Source organism: Leptonotus elevatus, chromosome 1 (assembly GCF_054856555.1).
Source record: "Leptonotus elevatus isolate MCC_2025b chromosome 1, RoL_Lele_1.0, whole genome shotgun sequence".
NCBI classification, from domain to species: Eukaryota; Metazoa; Chordata; class Actinopteri; order Syngnathiformes; family Syngnathidae; genus Leptonotus; species Leptonotus elevatus.
In genome coordinates this window covers 45,380,937-45,405,172 of record NC_141239.1, presented here as the reverse complement: position 1 = coordinate 45,405,172, position 24,236 = coordinate 45,380,937, and the positions used below count along the sequence as shown (strand labels likewise).

The 24,236-nt window shown below is 40.0% G+C and overlaps 1 protein-coding gene across 12 annotated transcripts in view; it reads right to left on the bottom strand.

Moving 5' to 3' along the window:
• Positions 1–24,236, bottom strand: part of cacna1aa (calcium channel, voltage-dependent, P/Q type, alpha 1A subunit, a) — an 80,126-nt gene that overhangs the window by 27,952 nt on the left and 27,938 nt on the right. For 10 of the 12 annotated variants that reach the window (XM_086088941.1, XM_086088101.1, XM_086088766.1 and 7 more), the window contains exons 7-33: positions 22,146–22,249; positions 21,919–22,034; positions 21,197–21,241; positions 20,763–20,846; positions 19,285–19,491; positions 18,795–18,907; positions 18,247–18,359; positions 18,020–18,151; positions 17,817–17,889; positions 17,400–17,517; positions 17,030–17,097; positions 16,809–16,915; positions 14,239–14,289; positions 13,575–13,743; positions 12,629–13,227; positions 11,864–12,195; positions 11,643–11,778; positions 10,674–10,803; positions 10,432–10,491; positions 10,246–10,352; positions 4,856–4,955; positions 4,594–4,754; positions 3,181–3,321; positions 2,896–3,097; positions 2,649–2,813; positions 2,358–2,468; positions 1,012–1,095 (exon numbers count right to left, since the gene is read on the bottom strand). In XM_086088941.1, the coding sequence (XP_085945067.1) occupies positions 1,012–1,095; positions 2,358–2,468; positions 2,649–2,813; positions 2,896–3,097; positions 3,181–3,321; positions 4,594–4,754; positions 4,856–4,955; positions 10,246–10,352; positions 10,432–10,491; positions 10,674–10,803; positions 11,643–11,778; positions 11,864–12,195; positions 12,629–13,227; positions 13,575–13,743; positions 14,239–14,289; positions 16,809–16,915; positions 17,030–17,097; positions 17,400–17,517; positions 17,817–17,889; positions 18,020–18,151; positions 18,247–18,359; positions 18,795–18,907; positions 19,285–19,491; positions 20,763–20,846; positions 21,197–21,241; positions 21,919–22,034; positions 22,146–22,249 (3,828 nt within the window). The remainder of the gene's footprint in view (positions 1–1,011; positions 1,096–2,357; positions 2,469–2,648; positions 2,814–2,895; positions 3,098–3,180; positions 3,322–4,593; positions 4,755–4,855; positions 4,956–10,245; positions 10,353–10,431; positions 10,492–10,673; positions 10,804–11,642; positions 11,779–11,863; positions 12,196–12,628; positions 13,228–13,574; positions 13,744–14,238; positions 14,290–16,808; positions 16,916–17,029; positions 17,098–17,399; positions 17,518–17,816; positions 17,890–18,019; positions 18,152–18,246; positions 18,360–18,794; positions 18,908–19,284; positions 19,492–20,762; positions 20,847–21,196; positions 21,242–21,918; positions 22,035–22,145; positions 22,250–24,236) is intronic. The other 2 variants (XM_086088502.1, XM_086088678.1) reach the window with 2 other exon arrangements.

The following is a 24,236-nucleotide window of genomic DNA, read 5'->3' as shown; positions in this document are numbered from 1 at the left end:
GAAAAGTGAATCCATCACACCCAATTTTGTTAGGTATGTATACGTAGGTAGGCTCAAACGAGACTTCTATCATTTCCACTACTACGAGCATCACCATGACTAGTGTTCAAGTTCTTTCATGAAATGATATTAAACACGTTTTCAGTTCCCTGTTTCAAAACCCCCCACATTGACATTAATCACAATAAATCAGCTTCTCACTTATCAGATTTTCAAATCACAGCAGTTACACACCACAAAAAATAAAGAGTCCCTTTAACCGAGACCACAAACGTAGCAAACATGCTGTGCTTAAAAAAACCCTATCGTTTTTCTTGGACATTTGTGTCCATATCTGCTGTCATTTTAAAGAAGTACACATTTAAGCAGGCGTTCTTATTGTTCTTAACGGGAGCTAATTACAAAAGCGAAACGTTGGATATGCTACATGTGTATAAGTCTGACAAAGCCAATAACCCATATAAGGGAAAGTTTGCCTTATATTAGTTCATTCAGGTGACATTGAACACAATCTGATATTTTCATTGTGGACCACACCCAAAACGACAAAAGTACAAACTAAACAAATTATTTTAAAAGAAATTAAGAGATTCATTTTGACTACAATTACTTGTATGCCTATGGAGTTCCAACATGGTCACTGACAGATGCAAATGCTGCGAGGCTCCCAGGCGTTCACGTTATTATTTGATTGGCTATTAGGTTGCTCGAAGAAGCTGGCAGAGCCCCGCAGCATCAGCATTCTTCTAACTCTGCTGTCAGTGCCATACTTCCAGGAGTCTGGTCTCCCCAGGTCCCACCAAGTAGGTCAATTATATAAGACTTTCAAAGACATATTCGTGCATGGCTGACCAATGCAGGGCTCAACTGCGCCCCCCCTAACCCAAAGGCACTCCCTAGACTCCTTGCCTCTTCTGCTGTATGTTGTCAGTCAATATGACAATATGATGTGCAAATAACTAACCTACTATTAATAAATAGTTCCGCAATGCGTTACAACTGACTACTTACCCCAAGTTCAGTAACCAGAATGTCAGTGATGCTGCCTAGAACAGTCACACAGTCAAAAATGTTCCAGGCATCTTTAAAATAATTCTGTAAGCAGGATGGAGAGGAGAGAAAAAGAAAAAAAAGAAGTGTGAGGGTAAGAGTTAAATATAATTCACTTAGCAGGTTGAAGTAATGAAAAAGTGTCAGGAAAATATCATTCAAAATAATCCAATGAAAGAGAGAGAGAGAGAGAGAGAGAGAGAGAGAGAGAGAGAGAGAGAGAGAGAGAGAGAGAGAGAGAGAGAGAGAGAGAGAGAGAGAGCCATGAGACAAATGGGCCATCAGTGAGAACACGTTGGAGCTATTCCAGCAGATAAACTGCAGGAAATTGTTCTTCATCAAGTTACCGCACACTCTAATCATTAAGCACACATACAGTACCCACAAAATGAAGAAGAAGAATTAAACTTCTAAAACTTTCGGAAAAAAGTTTCTTCTTGCTTTACAGCTTCAAATTAATGAACCCCATCCACACATTATTGCGGACATTAATCCTTCTTAAATGCTGAATTCCCACACGTGCACACAATTACGGATTTCTGATGGGAAAGAGTCTGAGCTGCGTGGCGACTCGTTCGCTCGCTCTCCTTCCCGCTGCCTGCAGCCAAACTGTGCATTAGGGCCAGCGGAGGGCCGCATAAGCAGGGAGGAGGCAATCAAAATGAACCACCTTGAGACACACTCGCCCTCCATATTATTTGTCTGTGTGTTTTGGACTCCATTCTCTGAGATTTAAATCCTCACTCACTTAATCTCCTCCCGCTTTCATAATCCATGCTCCTCTTTATACCACATATCTGTCATTCACCCTAATGCCTCTAATTATCACCACTATGTCTTTTAATATGTACACCTTAAACTATTAGTCTCCCCCGCTCCACCTTCTTATCGTCTTTCGCAGCTGGTTGCGGGCATTATTTTAAAAGCATCTTTCTGGCTTGCCGTAAACACTTAACATGCAAGTAACAGAAAGGACTGATAGAAAAGTACAATTGTGAGTTGAATTCCCAGCTCCTGCCGAGGTATCGTTGAGCAGGGTACTGAACCCAACCTGATGCTTGTGTCATTGGTTTGTGAATGATCGGTTACATTCCCATCGTGACTACATACAGTATTCCATTCATCGGTGTTTGACTGACATGCCAGTGCAAAAGTGCTCTTAGTACCAATTGTTCAAGAAAATGTTAAACACTATAGGACTAATTGGCACTAAAACACCCTCATGTGAAACTTCGACAGAAACAATACTGACAGGAAAATGTCACACGTGCCCACGGACAAACAGAGAAACACACACACATGCTCACCAGTACTCCGAAGGCAATAATCTTGAGTACACACTCCATGGAGAACAGAGAGGTAAACACTATGTTGAGGTTGGCTAACACAGCTTCATAGGCATCTGGAGCTTCGTCGTACTAAAAACAAACATAAACACAAACATTCATAGTTACACTAACTACAAAAGTAGAAATTCAGCGTCATAGACATGGAAATAGAGTACCTAGTGGGATAATACCTTATTTCATTGACTAGTGACAGGAGCTTACTAACAACAAAGTGAGCGTATCAATAATGTATTACCGCATCCTAATTACCTTCATCATAAGGACAATTGTGTTGAGCGCGATCATTGCCATGATCGTGTATTCAAATGGCGGCGATACCACAAACTCCCACATGCGGTACTGGAAGCTCAACTTGTTCTTGGGCATGTGACGGGTCAAAGGCTTGGCGTTGATGGCAAAATCGATACAAGCTCTCTGCAAACATAAAACACAAAGATGAAGTTTTGCGCTATGACTACCGCAACCTTTCCCCCATCCTCCCTCCCTCACTCCTCACCTCATTCTTTTCTAAACTATAATCCTCCATCATTTTGTCGCCTTGCTCCTGGAAGGTGATGATGATGAGCGCCACGAAGATATTGACAAAGAAAAAGGGGAAGACCACAAAATACACCACATAAAAGATGGACATCTCCATCCGGTAGCCCGGGCTGGGGCCCTGATTCTCGTAAGTGGCATCCACGGAATGTTTCAGCACTCTAAGAAGGACAAAACAAGCATCGGAAAATTAGATGTCGCGTTTTGGGATTGAGTGGGCATGCGACCCTGCATGTGTACTCACTCCGGCCACCCCTCTCCAGTTGACACGGTGAAGAGCGTAAGCAGGGCCCAAGCCACGTTGTCGTAGTGGAAATCGTACTTCTTCCATTCCCGCTTCTGTGCCTTCACTTCGTTATCGCGCCCATACACCAAAAACTCGCCTCTACATGTACGAATGACAGCATTAGCACGACATGGGTGATCGAAACACTCGACTTCATTTCACACCGATTTTTTACCATTACTTTGGGATGATATCAGATTCTAATATTTCTTTCTTCTTTGTTGGCTGACTTGCTTGAAACAGAGGAACTAATAGGCAACGTAGCCCAATAACTGCACATCATTCAAATGCACAATTGTAAATCCAGTCTAATCGTTCTTATTGAGGAAAGTTACACATTATTACAGTTAGGAATGCACGATAATTATCGAACCAATATTGTGAAAAACTCATGTCATTCTTATAGGTCCGATGCTTCAGAATTAGGCAGATATTGATAGTGGCCTCAAATACATTAACGTTAGTGTGTTTACTGTCGTTTTCAGAGCTCAGGAGGGAGAGTAGGAGGGGGTATGATGCCCGCGACTTCAAAAGTACAGTGTGCCATTCGTCGACATGGCTTGGTGACTGAAAAAAATATAGCTTGTACACTTTACAACCAATCAAAGTCTCCTCAACTCTAAATACAATATCATAAATATTGAAAGTTTGGTAAAAGTGTCATTGACTAATTTGACTCCACTACATGAGTAGAAAGCGAGATTGAAAAGTTTTATTCCTTTAAGCTGCAACAACAGATATATTTTTTACTTTACAATAAAAAAGTTATTGGTTATCAATATCGGTATCGGTGTGGAGGAGCAGGACGTTGTTGGTTATCGGTCGAATTTTTTTTATCGTGCATCCCTAAACACAGTATCTGTAGACAGTCAGTCTAACAGTGAAAGAAGGATTTAGCGATTACACACAGAAAATATTATTAAACATCAAAAATCAACATTTACTATAACTATCCCTTCTTTTTTTTTATTAACCCCGTGTTGTGATTTTGCAAGATGACTTTATGCTATCCTCAAATAGTCCGCATTTACAAAGTGAGTGGGTCCTTTTATTCAACCTCACAATGTTATTGGGTAGTAAATGTGTTTATAGAGCCTGCAATTTTGGCCATGAACTCACACAACCTCCAAATCTTAAATCAAGCAACATGTTTGCTGTTACTGAACTGGATTTATGAGATACGAAATGCCTAAAACACAATGTCTAGAACACATAGAATATCATCATGGAATATTGTCATTTGTTGTAGATCAAAAATAGCACGGACTACGCACATCAACTCTGACCTTTCACAGTGATGTTGCAAAATGACATCACGGAGCACTACAGGCAGGCTAAGTCACATCAAGCAAAACAAAAAAATGTTCTGACCTGCAGTCACGCTCAAACTCTTTGGACTCGTCACTGCAGTGAAAGAAACGCCCCTTGAAGAGCTGCACAGCCACCACAGCGAAGATGAACATGAAGAGCAGGTAGACGATCAAAATGTTGAGGACGTTCTTCAGAGAGTTCACCACGCAGTCGAAAACAGCCTAAGAATATTGTATGAAAGAGATTGATCAGACTCTAACATGATGGAACATAGAACTGGAAAGCAAAGTCTGTTGGAATGTTTTTGAAACTAAAACCATACCTTGAGTTTGGGAAGACGTTTTATGGTCTTAAGTGGCCGCAGCACTCTGAGCACCCTCAGAGACTTGATGGTGCTGATATCTTTTCCTTTGCTGCTCCCCCTAAATGTGCAAACAGAATCATACACATAAAGCATTCAGAGTCAGCAGGTGCATTCGACTTAGTCGGCGCAAATCCCAAAATAGCAGCAGGCAGACACAATTTGGTGTTATTTGTGTCCTAGTTAACTCAGAATGAGTAACTGCGTCATGTTAAATGCATAGCAACACATGCAGCGTTGCTATTCGTTTACACTTAGCCTATTTCCAAGTGTAAAGCCTTATTTCTAGGTGTTGGCTTATCTACATGCGCCACTTATGTGGGCATTGTACAATGACCGTACATGCTACAGCTAAACGTCTTAAAAAGTCTGCAATGTATTTCAATGCTGTATAAAGTTGACTCACAATAAGTCATTTAGGCACAGCAATGGTGAATACAGTATACTCATGCTGCATTGAAACCTTGCTTTTCATGATGCAACACATCACGACTTATACTAAGCCACACTGTAAATGATGCCGAACTCTATTCTTCACAAAAAAAGTTTGCAGAGAGAGCTTAGTCATTGTCATGTCATTAAAAATTGAAATACAAATAAGTCCAAATCAGGTAGTGCCAAAAACAAACAAACAAAACACACAAACAAGATAAACTCTCTCCTTCTATTATGAAATCTACAATCATCTGCAAATAGCAAACAACCGCGAGAACGGTTGTTTTCAGTGCGTTGTTCAGTAAGCATGGACTCTTGTAGTCTTTTTGGCACAGACAGATATTTTAACAAGCATCTCTGCATGAAATGCTCAGCCATAATTATTTTAAGCACTTTGACGCAGGCTTTCTTGGAATACACATGAGGATAGAAAGAAGAAAAAAAAATCGAACGAAATGCTTCCACCAATGAAATAAAAATAAAAATCACATTTAGCTCAATAACTGAGCCCACAGCTGCTTCCTTTGCCTACCAACAAAGGGACACCGAACTGGTGCAAAAGATTCATTGGCCATTAACGTACTGTACGTCCTCAAAATTCCTGTATAAAGCTCAGCATGGTCAAAAGGTCATTGAGGGAGGCCTTGAGGGGTGACGGTGCATGTGAGTCAGCAGCTGTGTGTCTTACGATGTGAGGCCAGATGGCAGACGACTGGCGTATGTGAGTGTGTGCATGCTGTACAGTGGACCCCTGCATACTTGCTGGTTGCCACCTGTTGATACACCTATTCACAGATAAAATAAATAAATAAATAATAACTTAATATATTTATTCAGTATTTTGGGGGGAAGGAGGTGTTTTGTATGGAGCCACAACACTGACAATAAGTTTTGGTATTGGGAAAAAAAATTGCCATTGTGACATTGAAACAAGTATTGGCATTGTAAAAGGTTGTATTGAAAAATAAAATACAGATATAATAAAAAAACACAATTTTCTTTAAGCATATTTTTTGTATTATAATGTTTTTTTCAATGCTAATCTGCAGATTTTTTTTACACTCTTTTTTTTCGAGTGTCACAGGTTTTATTTTCACTTCACTTTTTTTCAGTTGCAATTTATTGGCAGCGCTGTCAAATGCCTAGATTGTTTGTAATTGTATATTTGTTCAATAAAAACGACTCACGAATAAGAGCAGCCCGAAAAAACAAAACCTTATTGGCAGTGTTTTAACGTGGGGGGGGGGGGGGGGGGTTGTTGTTGGGGGCGGGGCTTTGAGCATGAGAACGCCTTCCAGCTTTTCAGGAGAGGAGAGAGGAGAGCGCGCCCCTGTTGGCTAAAGGCAATACGCATGGATACAAGTTCACCAGGAACTCTGTGAAATCTATGTTTTTTCTACATATAACCTTGTGGCATCAGTGTTAATGTTTCTGTAGTAAACTAGTTAGCACGGTAGCTAAATTAGCATGACATGATGCATAAAGTAATTTCAAACATGGTGGTTTTAACGCCACAAGTAACATATATAACCACATATAACGTTGTGGCTAACAGGCTGTTTAGGAGTTCTTGGTGAACCTGTATCCATGAGTATTGCCTTTAGCCAACAAATGGCGCGCTCTCCTCTCTTCTCTCCTGAAAAGCTGGAAGGCATTCTTGCGCTAAAAGCCCCGCCCCAACCCCGCCCCCCACGTTAAAACACTGCCAATAAGTTGAAACTGAAAACAAGAGAAGTGAAACTGAAAACCAGAGTTGAAATTGAAAACCTGTGACACTCGAAAAAAAAGAGATTGTAAAAAAAAATCTGCAGATTGGCATTGAAAAATACATCATAATATAAAAAAAATATGCTTTAAGAAAATAGTGTTTTTTAATGTCTGTACTTCATTTTTTCAATACAATCTTTTAAAAATGCCAATACTTCTTTTATTTATTTTTTCAATACCAAATCTTATCGTCAGTGTTGTGGCTCCATATTTTGTGGAAAAAAAGCTTATTGGTGATTTATCAGTGATTTTTCAAAAAAAATTCTTCAATGCATTGATAATGGACATCAATGATAGGTAGTTTTTTGCTCTTCGTGTGCTGGCCTGGCCCCTATCCATCGTGAATAGCAGGGATCCACTGTATATATTGTGTGTGCAAGTGTGATGTTGTGCGCACTGGTAGGCTTTTGTATCTATAAGGCTGAAACATGCGCCTGTCACAGCGTAATGTTTTGTGCGTTGTTAAATCTCCATTCAACTAGTTATTTGTAAACTTCAGTTTTTTTATCCGCAATCACACATTTTTTCGACAGGTTTACAGTTGCGAACAAGGAAAGTTGAAGAATGGATGGAGAGGTGACAAGTGTCATGTGTGTCCATTAGACAAACAGTGAGAAAGTGGAGAGAGGGCATCTTGGAGAGGAAAGAAAAAAAAAAGAGACAACTTTACCCTCCGCCGCTGTTGGTGGTGGTCCAAACGAAGAGATGACAGAAGAGTGAGATATTGAAAGGACGGAAAGGAGTGTGACAGAAAGACAAGGGCGGGAGGAAGAACCAGAATGGGGTTCAAAATGAGAGGCCAGATGAGAAAGAGAGAGAGCAAAGAAGAAGTGAGGCCCGTACCACTCAAACGGTATCGAGTATCTCTATCAGTTTCTTTTGTGATGACTCTATTTGTCACTGGCAATATCTTGTAGATCCATGCAACTATACCCGTATTATACATTATATATAATAATATCTAATATATATATATATATATATATATATAATATATATATAATCATCTTACAATTGCCATAGAACATTTAACTCCACTTTACAACAAGGATCCCCTTATGACACGTTTAAAAATAGGTTATTAATTTGTTTCTCAAAAACAGTCACATTTTACAAAGAGAACACCATGTTTATAAAAATGCCAATAAAGGATCCGTTGTTGTAATGTGGTACCAAATTCGTACAGTAGTTTGCAATTCTATCACACAAATCATATATGTATCTACAACATCTGACTTTGAACACAAAATGGGCAACAACCATTATCTAGTAGGAGGGAAAGAACTGCACAAATGTCAAGGTCGGTCTTTCTGTCAGATTTTGAATACGGCAAATCGATGAGACATTAATGGAAGGGTCAAAGGGAAAATATTTCCCTGCTGCTTAAATGCAGCAAGAGAGTGAAAAAACAAAGGTGCGTCTCTGTCTTGGAGTTTTTTTTGGGATTTGTAGCTTAGCCAATATGCAGAAATGTTCATGTCATGTCTCTGTTTTCAGGGGACTTTTTAAGGGCAGCTGTGCCACTGTGCGATTTTTTAACAAATGTATTTTTGTACGTCTGGAATGCAGCCTGCTGTGGGAGGTTTTTTTTTCCCCTCGGTCTAGCCGGACCTTTAACAGTTCAAGTTCAAGTCCAACACACTCAGAACCTTCAGACAGACTAATTGGATTTTAAAGGAGTGATAAACATCTCCAATGAGGTTGCTGAGCCTTTCTGGAGTGCTGTTTGATTTCGGTCTATTGAGTTAAGACACTATCAGGCTGTGCATGAGACTGCAATGCCTGTCATGATAAAAACGACTTTTACACTTCCCATGCAGCATGGACTGCTTGGACCTATGTAGATTTGCTTCACTCATAAAGAAATGTAAAACGTATGTATTTTTACTATTTAGGGAAGCATCTTTAAGCAAACTTCCATGTCCCCCTAACATGGAATATTGCATGTGTTTAGAATGTGGCAAGCGGACACAAGTTTGTTTAAAAGAGATTAAAAGGGACAAAATAGCCAACAGGAATAGTAAGTGACAAAACAGAGAGAGCACAACAAGCACCCAGGGGAACTTCATGCTACATTTATGTTTTCTTTATGGGACAAGCAATTTCTCATCTTCACAGTGTCCTGGAATCTATGACTACGTTGAACAAGGAAAGGAGAAGCAGCCGTTCCACCAGTCTGCTGAGATAAATGTATTTCCCCCCCATCTCAGGCACATTACATTTATAGTTCAAGCTCATATTGATTTTAATTAGAGAAACGTATTTTTTTGTTTTTGTTTTGCCCAATAGTTGATCACATTCAATTGCGCTGCAAACTGATTGAGGTGAGAATCTCATCAGATACAGTATGTGTCAGTTTATCTAAATGAATGCGATAAGGGGGCAGAGCCCAAAGTAGATTTACAACGGAAAATTTGTGCTATTACCGTAATATCCATGCAGGAACACTATGTGTTGTTTTGACAACTATCCAATCCATCAAATAAAACAAAATTAAAAATGTCACGTCACACCTACTTTTGCCTGCTTTGCGATACATTCTCTTTTGACAAGGTCAAACAACAGAAAAAATGTCAGCAAGAAAATTTTTTTTTGGGGGGGCTAAATACACCATCTTAAAGATAATAGAAAAGTGCTCTTTAGATTACTTCATTGTGTAGAATCATATTGAAAGTAAATTTAGCATAACCTGTGCCAGTAAGAGACTGGGAACAAAATTTGGCATAAAAAAACATGCAGCATTAGGGTGGAGGTGCCTGGCCCAAAAATGGACCGGTTGTTTGGAAAACTCCCAGAATTCTCGATGGCTAGTCCGTCCCTGACCTGCGCTGACTTATAAAACTCCAGAAAATCCTGGCAATAAAGGGTTACTGGTGAAAGGAGTGGCCGTTGCCTTTTGCAGAATAGACAGGAAGGAGAAACTGTTTGAACGCGTGCAGAAATGACAGGATGGGGGAGGAGAGGAAAAGGTCAACTAGAGACAATATTAAGTTTAATGGAGAAGGACGGAAACAGTGTGAGTGTGAGAGAAGGAAATCCACAGAGAGAAAAACGGACTCTTCAAGGAGGGACGATGGATGATTATACAGGAATAGAGATATTGCAAGTAAAAGAAGCATTAAGGACAGGTAGGTTGGGTGGACACTTACGTGAAGGCGAAGGCCACCAGCGCGCCACTAACCACAATAAAGTCAAGGATGTTCCACAAGTCACGGAAATAAGAGCCTTGGTGCAAAACCAACCCCAGGTCCACCATCTTGAGGAGAAAGACAGAAGATGATGAGGAATTCAAGTCATCTGGCCGCACTGTAAAACATGCCTCAAGACCTCTTTACCTTAATTAGCATTTCAAATGTGAACACTCCCGTGAAGACGTAGTCGAAATAGCGCAGGACCTACACATAGATGGGAAATTGATGAATGACACTTATAGGATACCTGACACTCTTTTGATCTGCTTCATTTTACAGGGGGTTACCAACATGAGTGGCATGGAAAGGTACCAATCACTAATTTTAATAAAAATAAATACAAATCATTACACATGATTTCAGGCAGCATGAAATGACATTCTTACATTGTTGCGAGTAGAATCAGGCCAGACGGGGTCTTCGGCAGCAAGGGCAATACTGCTCATGGCAATGACCAGCAGAATACACATCTCAAAGTAGCGCAGGGTGCAGATGTAGTGACAAGCCCGGCGGAACCTTAGAGTACACAAAGTCGTTCTTTTCATTGTGCTGCATATCATCCCATCTGTGTTGTAAGACTATATAATAGCTTTGGCTGTGGTATTAGAGTAGATCCGCTTTCCTTTTGAGATTCCAATCTAAATCCGATGATCAAACAAGGCCAAGTAGGCTTGCTCCTCTAAATCCTCCATTTTTCCACCAAGTTGTACAGTTCAGTCCTGTAGTACAGACTATAAACCGTAATCTTTCCACGACATGGTACAGTATCTAAAGGGTAGTGATAAATGGGTGAGACATTCTAGCACCGTAACGTTGTAACTCACCAAGAAGAGAAATCACAACACAGTACGCAACTGGACTGAAATGCACTCCTTGGTGAAAATGGGCTTAAAGTGGAAGTCAACCGTAAACATTTCTTGACAATAATATATGCGACCTCACTAGTCTGAACATGACATTCTGATTAGTATTACATTGGTGAAATAAGAGTTATGAAGCAAAATCCAGCCATTTTTATCCATCTCAGGAGGCGGCCATTTTGCCACATGATGTCGACTCAGGCAGTGACCAATCACAGCTCACCTGTTTTCTGAAGCTGAGTTGTGATTGGTTGTTACCTGAGATCTGAGCAACATTGATGCCATCTTCAGTCGACAGTAAGTGGCAAAATGGCCACCCCGAGATGGATAAAAACGGCTGGATTTTGCTGCTAAACTCATATTCCACGAACGCAATATTAAACAGAATACCGTATTTAGACTAGTGGGACTGCATAGAACATTGTATTGTCCCCCAAAAATGTGGGGGGTTAACTTCCCTTTAAATTGGGCGAATGGCTCATGCGTCCTACTCACGGGTTTGTGGTGGTCAGTACAAACATGGAGGTGAAAGGAGGCATGGGCCTAATTCCCCCATCACCTCCCTTTGCATCATCATCGTCGTCCTTGTCCTCCTTTGCTGGTAAAGGCTCTGTGTTTGCATTCTTATTGACTGTGTTCAAAAGAAAGACACGGAGGAAGAACGTGAGTCAAGACGAAAGTGATAATACATGTGATGTACACGGTGCTGTTTTTACCCTGGAGCATAGCATTGATGGATGGGAAAATTGGCATGTCCACAACTGTGTGGTCGAGGTGGGGCTGCCTGATGATGCTGTTGGCACGGCGATGTGCGGCATTCGCGTAGCTGACTAAACTCCCTCGAGTGCCACTGTTAGCGAGTTGGAGGGCAGATTCAAAGCCAGGGCCCGCAGTGTGGTTGGCAAGTGGAATTGGGGGCTGCTCGTTGGAAGGGGGCGAGCCAGAAACCAGTTTGGTATTCATGAGGTTGTCCATATCTTCACTGTCCTGCCTGGACAGCCTCTTTTGGATGGGCCTTGTCGTGGAGAGGTTCAGAACACTACCATCCCTGGAGGTATCCATGTCAACATACATTAAGATTAGCAGGGAATTCATCATAAACAATATGGACTAATGAATTAAGAAACAGAGGCTGGGATACACCCCTTATCTATGCCCTTTTCATTTCTGTGGCATTTCTATGGTGGGAATGGTTTGGAGGATTCCGTCATGACCAAGTAAAGCTTATCAAAGAATGCTTGGTGGAGTTTGTTCAACACCGCAATGGAGACGAGCGAGTCAGGCCCAGTGGCCATCAGTCATCTCAATACTGTTTTCTACAGATGTAATACAGTATAACCTTGTAGAACATAATGAAAGCTATAAAATATACTAACAATATTTTCTCATATCTCTGGCGTTATTGTGATGTATTGGCAAGGCGTCACAATAATTCTATTCCTATGGTGTATACGGTATATAAAAGTGTGTATTCTACTTACTTCCGTCGATTCTGGCAGATCTTCTTCCCCTCTCCTTCCATCTGGTTGCTATGGCGACTCCTTCTCGGCCTCCTCTCACTTCCATCACCAGCTCCTTCCTTCTCTCCTCCCTCCCCACCTTTATCGACCCCTTTGTTCTTATGCCTCCCTGCTTTTCCGCGTCCTTCTCGACCATCATCATCTTCATCATTCTTGCCATGCAACCGAGGTTTCCTGTGTTCTGACTGTCCCGTCCCCCGACTTCCGCTGCGATTATGATGATGGCGCCTGGTCGGCCTCTCCTCCGAGCCCGGCCCGGGAATCGCAGTTGCGTCCAATCGTACGTGGGAGCTACGATGGTGGTGCGTGCCTTTCCGGCTGCGCCTGCTCTCAGTGGACTCGCCTCGCTCGAGAGGAGCTTTGATGGGGCCTTCTTGACCTCCGTGCTCGTGGTGGTGCCTGTGGAGGTCATGGGCGGGATGCTGCTGGCTGAAGCAGAGGTCTGGATTGTTGTCAGTGTTCTTGTTGGTGTTGTTGTTGCGGTTCTCAAGGGGGTCAACCACCAAAGGTCGATCCAGGTGTGTTTTCATATCTGGTCGGACGTTGCGTGAGTAGTTGACCTGAGCATGAAGGGTTGCGATGTTTAGACCTGTATTGCTTAAAAAGTGTATAAGTGAACATTTCTGGCCAGAAGTGGAACCTCTAAAGTCTAAAAATGTGAATGCAATCAAAAAATTGGGAGAGAATATGGCAAAATTTGTTGCCATGCATGACGCCATACAAGATGATGATTTGACCTGGTTTAGAGTCTTGTTATTTAGACACATTCCAATCAGTGTCCTCGTTTGACTTGAGAGGTTCCACCGTACTACTAAAATGTCAAAATAAAAACATAACATAGTCATAGCCATCACTTGTGTACACTGATAACACAAGTCTAGAGGCATTGTTTTGCCTTGTCCTTTACATTGTTGTGTTCCTCCCTCCCTGTCCTTGCCTTCCAGCGGTCTTCGGGTTCCAGCTCGTTATATAGGGCTTCTCGGCTGGATGCCAGCGTTTGCTTCCGCAGCTCCTTGGTGCGCTGCTCCCACACGGACTTATTGAGTCCCTTATTGTTATTCTTCTGCTGATCCTTACTGTGAAACCAAACACAGTGGAGAGAATGAATGGAGGCGATTGTGAGGACTTGCATGAAAGCAGCTGAGCAAATATGCACTCAAACTCAAGTGGGGGTGATGTGGAAGCAAACACCAAATATAAATAAATAGGTTATGAAGATATGCTGGGGTGAGCGTCCACACAAAGCAATGTGCAGGGATTTTGGAGGCCATGTTGGGACAACAAGATGGGGGCAAAATTGAGGAAAGGTAAGAATTTCTTATCATTAGCAATGATTAAATGTACACACAGCTCAATAAAGTGTTACTAGTGACTAACCAACTTCAACTCGGACCAACATTTTCATCATGACTACTATTGTGAGGTGCAGCAACACAAGGTGAGTTCTTGGAAAAGTAGCAAAAGTTGGTGACAGTTTATTTGGGATCATAAAAGGTCGGAGACAAAGCGACATGGGGAGGAGATGAGGAATGAGAGATTCAGAAATAAAAGGACAAATGAAAAATAAATACCAGTCCAGAAAGTGGTCAGTAGAGTTGTGACAATCACTGTGTACTTTGTTGCTGAGGAGGAAAAAAGTTGGTGAGTGAGATGGCACAAAAAAGTGAGGATTTCATTCCAAAATGAGCCAGCTCAGGTCATTTGGATTTTATTTTATTTTATTTTATTTTTTAAAGAAGAAAACATCACATTTTGGAATGCAACCCAGCATGTACACAAAGACATGCAAACCCAAACATACATTCAGTCACTCGGGTCTGAAAGTGTCACAGTTACCAACTTAATAATTCATCATTATTCACATTTGTAATGTTTGTCATTGAATATAACTCGTTCACAGGTAATGGGCAAAACACTCAATTAGGAATCTGCAGACTGTGTTCAAATAAATTGTTGCTAAATGATGTCATAAAGCAAATCAGGCCGAAGCAAGAGCAAAACTACTCTCTCAGTTGGTTTGTGATCGAAACGCAAACATACTGGACTCCGTTTTTTATGACAAGGTATTTTGAAAATGCCAATTTTGTGTGATTTTTTGTCAAATTAAATGAATATATAGTATATATTACATGATAAATTGATAGTTCCAAAAAAGGATCAATGAAATGTCAAATCCTCATTCCACTTCTGGAACTAATGTATATATTTTTCATTTGATAACACTAAGCAAATTATTCATCTCCTTTCTACTTTTCTTTTTTATTTTTGGGGGGAAAATAAGCATTTTTATTTCATTCAACAAGGTACCGAGTTTCCCATTATAGTAAAAAGAAATGTATCAAATGTAAACGTAATGTGAACGGACAAAAACTGCTCCAATAGAATGAGAACATATAAGTCAAAAAGAATCAATACATTTACATATAAAATGATAAATGTTTTAAAAGTTTTTATGTTGCTTTTCCTGGTATCCTTCATTTTGAATCAACCAAGGAATATCCTCTTAAGAAATTATTCATAAATCACCAATATCCCTGTTTTGTTTTTTTTTTACTTTGTTTTTCCTCAAATCCATCATTCACTAACTCTCACATACATCAGATGAATGTCAGAAAATAAAATATTTAACCTAGATAGGAAGTCTCCTGACAAGTAGATACATATTAACGACAAACTGACACATGGCCAGCACATACAATGGCAATACACACTGTGATGTGACATGAGGACACACAGCGTGTGTGCTCGTGTTCATAATCCCAATTCCTAGTAACTGTGTAGAAAAGGCTGTTGTATCAAAGCAGTAAAGGTCATGTGTGTGTTCATGCTGTGTTCCCCTGCTGTTGTTAAACCTTTATGAGTGTTAGTTTATGTGTGAGTAAGTGTCTTGTGTAAATGTATAAATTGAACCGTAACACAAAACCTTCCAAATAATTTGGCCTGTAAACAGTGCGATAAAAAAGAGACGTCTGTTACATATGCTACATAACAGTGGACGACCTCGACACCTAATGTATGAGTGCTAACACAGGTGCTAATATTGTTGTTTCGGATTGTGTTCAGTGTGTGTGAACACCTTGCTTCAAAGCAAAAAAGATTTAAAAAAAATTATACTGCTGGCCAAAACGCAAAACCTCCTCTCTTACACATTTTTTTTTGTTGAAAAATCTATTCATTTTTTTGCAGAATGATATTTGTGGAAATACTGTTTATCCAAAATCCTGCAGATTTTTAGTCTCGGCACCTACCAATGGAACATTGAGGCACGTTTACATTCAGATTCGAACCCCAAGATGCCAATTCCAAAAGAATAAGCCAAAGACATTATGCATTTAATATGCTGTGCACGAATGAGTCATAATTGCGTCAGTTACAAAAGTAACACAATTATCAATCAAAAATGGACCGATTCAATTTATGGGTCTATTTGACCCAACTTTCTGGGTTGTTTTATACAAAATGACCCAAATTTTTGACCCAAGTAAAGAATCTGACCAATATTTAAGAGTTGTTTAACACTAAAAGACACATTTCTTGACTCAAAGTTGGGTCAAATTGACCCAAGTAGAGGATCGGTCTATTTTTGATCCATAGTTTTTAGCGTGTGCATGATCATTTCGAAAAAGGGAAAAAAACACGTACACTTCAAACAAGTGGCTGTCGGCATAGATATCAATACATACAGTAGAGCCTTCATCATGGCTACCGTGTTGAACTGGGAGTCCCACGATGGCATCTATGTTAAAGCCCTGATTATAAAATAACGCGCGGCGTGTAACATATATGTCTGATGTTTGTAACAAACCAATCAGTTCTAATAAACGTATCAAAGCTAAACACACGGCTTTCTCTACACTTAATACACTGTATGTATGGTCTCCGCGGCTAGCTCGTGTACCAAGGCTAACCCCTCCAGTATTCCGAAGGTTTGCCACAAGGGCTACTACGTATTTATTATGGTTTTACAACACCAACGTGTGCAATCACAGACCCGCATTCAACCGTTTGAGCTTCTACTTTTAAGGTAAGCCATTTGAAACAACTTGTCCATCTATATACAGTATATTAAACTGTATGATTCTATGCCTGTTGGGAAAACGTTTGGAACCCAAATCACAACCGCAATGAGATCTGCACTCACGCTGCTATGGAGAGGTTGGCAGCTGACAGGGGGCTGACTTCCGCCACCTCTTTGGCTTTCTGCAACGCGATCTTCTGACTGGCAGCCTCCTCCTCCTCTTGCTCATCCTGCCAGGAAAGAACGAGAGGAGGAAGGAGGAAAAGGACGTCAATGGAGGAAGTGGAGTGGAGAAAATAAAAAAAAGTTTAGTCATGATGAGGTAACGTCGAGCTGGACCGCACCTTGGTGAGCTCCTGTGCGTTGGCCAAATTGTCCACAGCGATAGCCAAGAAGACATTCAGCAGAGTATCTAAGCAAAAAGTTATAGGAAATCCACTGTGTGGGCATTTGGCTTATTTGTACACATTTTCACAACAGGCAAACTCATGAGAACAAAAAAAAAAGCAACAATAATAATATTTATGCTTCATGTCGTAATGCAAGTTTACCACATTTTTATCACAGTTCTGCTTTAACTCCAGAAACTCAAGGAAGCAGAATTTGTTTAATCAAAACCTTTGGATAATGCTTTTAAAATGCACAATGTATGCTTATGGCACAGCAGAATGATTTTCACACGTGTGTCTTTTTACTTCGGCAAGCAAAGGATACAGTTGCCAAAAAGTGTGAGCACGATGAAGAAGACGGAGAAGGCCATGCCCTTGTTGACTCCGCCCTGAGACTTGATGCCGGCGTACATCACCATGTTCCAGTCTTCACCTGTCAGGATCTGGACACAAGCATGCACAAACACATATTAGTTAGTTAAAGCCATTCTCTTGGATATTTGGGGAAAAAACTTTTGTTTTTCCTCCTCTAAAAACGTTTTTCTCTTTTATAATCACTGACTACTTACATACGTTAATTACATGAATACACAATCTGTATTTTTTTTTTAATCCTCTTTCACAGTGATAGTGAAATAATCTATCTTGAACAGCAGTAAAATTGATCTTTACTGGTTTAGACTTATTCAAGCCCTCCACTTTTGCCCTTTCTCCAGTCACACTGTCTGTTTTGTCTGCTTACCTGAAACACTGTCATTATTGCTGCCGGGAAGGTATCAAAGTTTGTTGAAGGAGTACCATTTTCAAAATTAAACCTGACAGGGGAAAGGCAAATGGGAAACATCTGAGTTAGGTTTTTGAGAGAAAGGAAAAACAGTCGCATTGAAGCACCAAAATACACCAAAAATATGTAAAATAAGGAAGGAGAGATGAAAGAGCACTGACTGTCCTCCAAAGAGCTGCATTCCCAGCAGGGCGAAAACAACGATGAAGAGGAAGAGGAGGAAGAGCAAGCTGATGATGGACTTCATGGAGTTGAGCAAAGACACGACAAGGTTCCGTAAAGATGCCCAATACCTGGAAAGAAGAAACAGTGTTGCAATTTTCAAATGATGCCCTCTGCATACAATAAATAATAATAGCAGTAGATGTGTTCAATACACGACGCTCACTTGGTGACCTTGAAGATCCTCAATAACCTGAGAGCTCGTAAAACACTGATGCCGAATGATGTGCCCGGCTGGATAAAAGACCACAGCACTTCAAATATGCTGCCGCAGATCACCTTTTAGAAACACAGGCACATGCAACTCGTTATTCATGACGTGGCAGTTGCATCCTCATTACATATAGAAATAGGTGGTCTTTATTTGTGGTGCTTGTGTGACATTTTCAGTTAGTCCAGTGCTTTTCAAATAAGGGGGACAGTGTGATGCCATATGTGACCTCAGGGAACCTTTTTTTTTTTTTTTTTGCCATACTAGAAGTGTAATTGCACATCCACTACAGTAGGTGGCACGGGCACACTCATCGTTAGAGACTGCATGAGTATTAGCTCATCTGCAGAGATGTACTTACCACAAATTTACAGGCATATGATACTATTTATAGTTGCGGCAAAGAGTTGGGGTGGGTGGGTGTTATTTTCGTCTTCCAGGGGGACGTAAAAAATATATAATTGAGAAGCACTGGGTTAGTCCCTAGTTGCAGTGGTACTCACGATGCAATCGAAGCAGTTGAAAGAGGAGTTGAGGTATGCCTGCTTCCCCAGACCATACATCTTGACAAACATCTCCGTCAAGAATATTCCCAGGAAGATAAATTCAGCGTAATCTATCAGGAGGGCAGCAGACAAAAATAAGTGATGAACACCACACAGTGGGAGAGAGAGAGGAAACCATCCGTTCTGTTGTGTATGGGATATTCCTCTATTCAGGGCCACAAAACGCTCACGCATTAGAGCTGTAACAAGCATTTTGTCATTGCAGTCACCACTGAAATGAATTAGTATCAAATCTTCATCAAAGTGACGGGGAGAATCTATACAGGTCAACTCAAAGATAGATTAATGTGCATAAAATCAATATATGTACCATTAGTGAGAGTCAACATAAGACTTGTATTAAAAAAATAGGCCTTTACAAACATAATCATGCCCACTTTTGCGTGATCCTTTAGATGTGTATTAATGTAACATCTGCTCTACTCACTTAAAAAATCTGAAAGTGGATCCGGCTGGTCGTAGTGCACGACAGCCACACACATCGTGTTGAGGCCCACCAAACATAGTACAGTCCAGTAGAAGGCCTGAGACTTCACTACGTGGCGGATTAAGAAGCGCAACCGCCGTTCTCGCCTCTTGAAAGATGATACTTCGAGCTTGGAGCTTTTTAAGCTGGCGCGGGCAAATGGTGAACCTAAGAGGGTAAGAAACATAACACTGTTAGCCTCGGCATCATCTGTATATCTGAATGTCACAGGCACACTTTCGACAAGGTGTGAACGTGCATCCACAGGATGAGGAATACGAAGTAAAAGATGTCGACGAGAGAGAAGTAGGGAAGGTAACTCAGGCAGTGATCATTTGATTGCATTGTTTAAAGCGGCACCTCAAAATCGGAATGAAATCATTCCACAAAAAGAATTTCAGGATAAATATGCATCAAAAGTCGAAAATAGAGGTCAATGCACCAGTCAACATATTACGCAAAACATCTGTGACACGGGTTTTGTTCTCATTACAGTTAAGAGTTGGAATGCTTACCCTTACTAAACTATCAAAACTAAAGTGGTTTATATTATTTTTAGGCTTACCATTTTATACAAATTATTTTCAGTTAATAATGGTTATAGCGGGTTGAGTTTGTGTAAAAATTATATATCTCTTATAAGCACAATGGCTAAAACAATTGTTTCAAAATTGTATCTGTAATTTGGTAATAATTAACATGTTGCTTTTTTCCCATCAAATTTCAAAATGTTAACCAGTGACAATGTGAAATAGCTTAAGAAGTTTCCCTCGCTCTTCTGAAGAGGGCAAATACGCTTATATGGTCCAATATGGAGGACCAAAACTGCCAAAATTCAAAATAAATAAATGACTAAATAAAGAAATAAATGACTAAAAGTGAAAATAAAAAAATATATAATTTGAAAATTAAATAAAAAAATAAATATAAATGAAAATAAAAACACCAATATATAGCTCCTATATATACACACATAAATAAATACATTTGTATTTAATTTTTAAATTATATTTTTTAGATTCATTATATATATATATATATATATATATATATAGTTGTTTTTATTTCCATTTATATTTATTTCCGGGGATTTCATTTTGAATTATATATTTTTTTATATCCGTTTTTATTTTCACTTTTACTCATGAAAGTATTTATTTATTTAGCCATTTATTTATTTTGAATATTGCAGTTTTGGTCCTCCATAGTCCAACAACAACAACAACATGTCCACCTTGCCTCCGGCCTACGGGGAGGTGAGGAGGAGAAGGTAAAGGGTAACACAAGAGTAGGGATTAATATCAGCAAAGAGAAGAATGAAGGAGAGACAAGGAGAGAAGGGTCAGGTAATGCTGATATGCAAGATAGCTTCTGTATGTTCTGTACCTGTGCTTTGCCTTTGTGCGCGCGTGCGTGTGTGTGTGTGTGTGTTGTCTCACCAACTGCCAGATCCCCCTCCCCCTCCTCTGGGTTTAGAAGCTCAGCTTTGCTTTTGTGGTTCTTGGTGGCTCTCCTGCGGGAGCCTGGAACAGAAAGCAGCAGCCCGTATTGAATTCATTGATCTGCATTCAGTTCATTGGCTAAATGTTTAGCTAACTGATGAATCCTGAAAATCAAGAGTACAGATGTGCACGCGCATGTTTTAAAAATGTGTAATATCAGTGGAACGGAAATACTACAAACTTCCCCTTATTAGTTTAAAATGTTTTGACTATTCATCAATGATCACTTGTGATATGCTTTTATCACCATGACAGTCTTTTGTTTGCACTCACACAGTTTCCTGGTTCCGTGTACAGTAACAGGTAACATTCAACAGCAATTTGTATAACAGTAGACAAACAAATACAAGAAGAGTAAAAATAATTCCTACCATCATAATCATTTTCGTTGTCATCATCTGCCAAGAGAACCTCTTCTGCAAAAAGCAACAACACAGCGTTTGGTACTTGTTCAAACATACAATAAAGGCACATAAGTCAAGTTAATTTATTTTCCCATACATTGGTTACAAAGTACTTACTATTGTAAGAATACAAACATGAATTGTTTCTTGACAGCTCAGGATCATTTAAGGAGTCTTTTGTATTGCTAATGCAAATGAAAATAAATGCATTTTGGGCCTGCACCTTTGTCTTCACCACTTCCTTTTTTTAAAATATGCAACTTATTTTGATGTAGATTGTCTATTCAAGAAGATCAAAGGCCTGTCCTCAATTTGCACTGCACAAGCCTCCTTCATCTTCTCTCTGCATCTGTCCTACAGGCCCCACCACATGCTTTACACGAACAAGGCAACGAGTGAAAGTTAACTCCTGGCAACAGTAGGCATCAATGAATGGCGTTAACAAACAAGATGTTTAAAATTGTGAATATTTCTCTTTAGAAGCTCAAAAAGCTTTATGTTGTAATGTGACAGGATGTACCTCTGGATGGAACTGTTAAAGTATAATGTTTATTGAATACAGGGGTGCTCCAAGGGCTATTCTTAAAAAAAACAAAAAAAAGAAGCTCATTTGGAATGGAGCATTGTCATTTCCTAGGAATGTAGTAAAAGAGAGATTTTAAGACACTTTAAGAGCTACAATATTTTACCAGCTTTGCAGATCCACTCCAAGTAACCATTGAGTTCCCTTTCAATCTGCTGCTGCCTTCTTAGCTTCAGGAACTCACTTCTGTTTTCCACTCGCTCCCTCTCTTTGGCAAACTCCCTGTGAGGATATACACACAAGTAATATATTTGAAACTGTTATTTGGGTGCTTTACTTCTTTCTTTCTTTCTTTCTTTTCCAGAAACGTGCCATGCTTAGCCAGACCCTTACCCTGACAACACTCCCAGCACCAGGTTGAGCATGAAGAAGGAGCCAATGATAATAAGGGGGATGAAATACATCCAGTTCCATGCGCTCCCTGAGGCATCGTTGCTCTGGAAACACACGCACGCACACGCACACTCAATCATCAGAGCTTTTTGACATTCCACTACTACTACTTTAATAACAGTGACCAGCACCTTCACCAAAGAGTGTTAACCCACATTTGTTTATTCGTTTTTTATTTTCATTTTATTAAATTTTTTATCTGGAGAGCTCAGTTCATTCGGTAATTTTACCGATTTGACATGTCATCATTGTTGCTCTTTTTAATTTTTTTAATTTTTTAATTTAAAAAAATATATATATTTTGTATGTGGGTGAGCATGTGTATGTGCATGTGTGTGTGTGTGCGTGTGTGCGTGTGAGTTTGTTGTGTTTATTAGTTTGCAGGATTCCTAACTAATCTCAGCAGCAATGTTGTGGAGGGATGAGTCAATGTCGCAAGGAAGACCCCAGCACATTTTCAGTGTGGCTCAGAATAAAGATGTCCCTGACATTTACATTGCGAGATGTACCATTTTGATTTATTAACAAAAAAATAATAATTCCGCACATTATTGGTGAATTATTGAATGAGGTATATAAAGCAACTTGTTGTACAACTCGGTAATGATCGAAATCAGGACTGCTCAACTTAATGGCATTCTAGTTCACGGATTGATAATGCAGCTCAACACACAATTTTTGCTTGAAAATGAAAAAACAAACAACTAAATAATCCCTATCATTCATGTATCATCACTGTTAGATGTCTAGAAGAGATGATTACATCCTCATTGTTTTCGTACTCCTTTTTTTTCTCCTGCTGTCCTCCTGTGTCCCGTTTTGTCATCCATTATTTCCTTCAATCTTTTCGACTTGAATTTCCTCTTTCCTTCCTCTCTTTCGTGCAGTCTATTGAAGCCCTTGTCACTCTCACTGAACAACATCCCCTCCCTAACCTCACCTCTAGTCCTGCTCCCGTCTTCTCCGCTGGCTTATTGCCCTAACAGCCCCCTGCCTTGCCTCCTCTGATCCTTTCCCTCTGTCTACTTGGAAGCTGGCATGGCTGCTGTGTACCCAATGTACCGCAAACCCTTTTTTTTCTACCATTAAACTTTTATCACTTCTCTCCCCAGCAGCTGCAAGAATAACTCCGGCTGAACAGGCCCTTTTAAATATAGAGCAGCACCGGGAAAGAGGGACGCAGGGAGAGACATTGAGCGAAAGGGACAGCGTCGTATAAGAGTGGACGTATGACAACAAGCTCATCTAGTAAATAGGCGCCCCCAGGATTGCTTCTGCCAAATCGCCAGGCAGTACATTTTGGAATATGTAAAATGATTGATGATACATTAATTTAGCACACAATTTAAATGAGACAAATTGCAATGACTTAATTTGCTTTTTCAAACGTTGCACCTGAAAGGCAGGTCCAAACTGCACGCACTGCGGTGGCAGCATAGCGCTGGGAAAATGAGAGCCGGTGGGGAGAACTTTTTCATACTGTGTAAACATTTTTGAAATACCAGAAACCCAAATTATATGAAAAATACATATAGTCTATTCAGCATTCCAATTCCAATTTTGGAGCTTCTTAATGAGCGAAGCGAGGGCTGGCTTGATGTAAGTCGCAAGAAGGAGTCATGCCATAAAACCTCTAGGTTGTCATATATGACAAAATGCTTTTCAACCCCATTACTTTGTGTCTAGGTCATTACAGCACACGATGACAATTGGTGCTGGTTTTCAATGTTTACTGTCCAAAATTTTAAATGCAATGTTTCGCAAGATTGGCACATACAGTACAAAACTTGTAATTTTACTACATTTAGGATTTAAATCGAAGATGAGTGGCGTTAATGCGGTTGCTATTCTCCCCCAAAACATTGGCGCAATTTGTAGCCCAGTAACATGTTTGTTTGCATTATCCACAAAAATATCCTATTCCATCACTTCAAAACTCAATTTTCACATCTGGTGCTTTATCAAATGTTTGATGGTGTAAACTACCAGAACAACTTAAATGACAAAACTATCTTTTAAATATGGCAATCT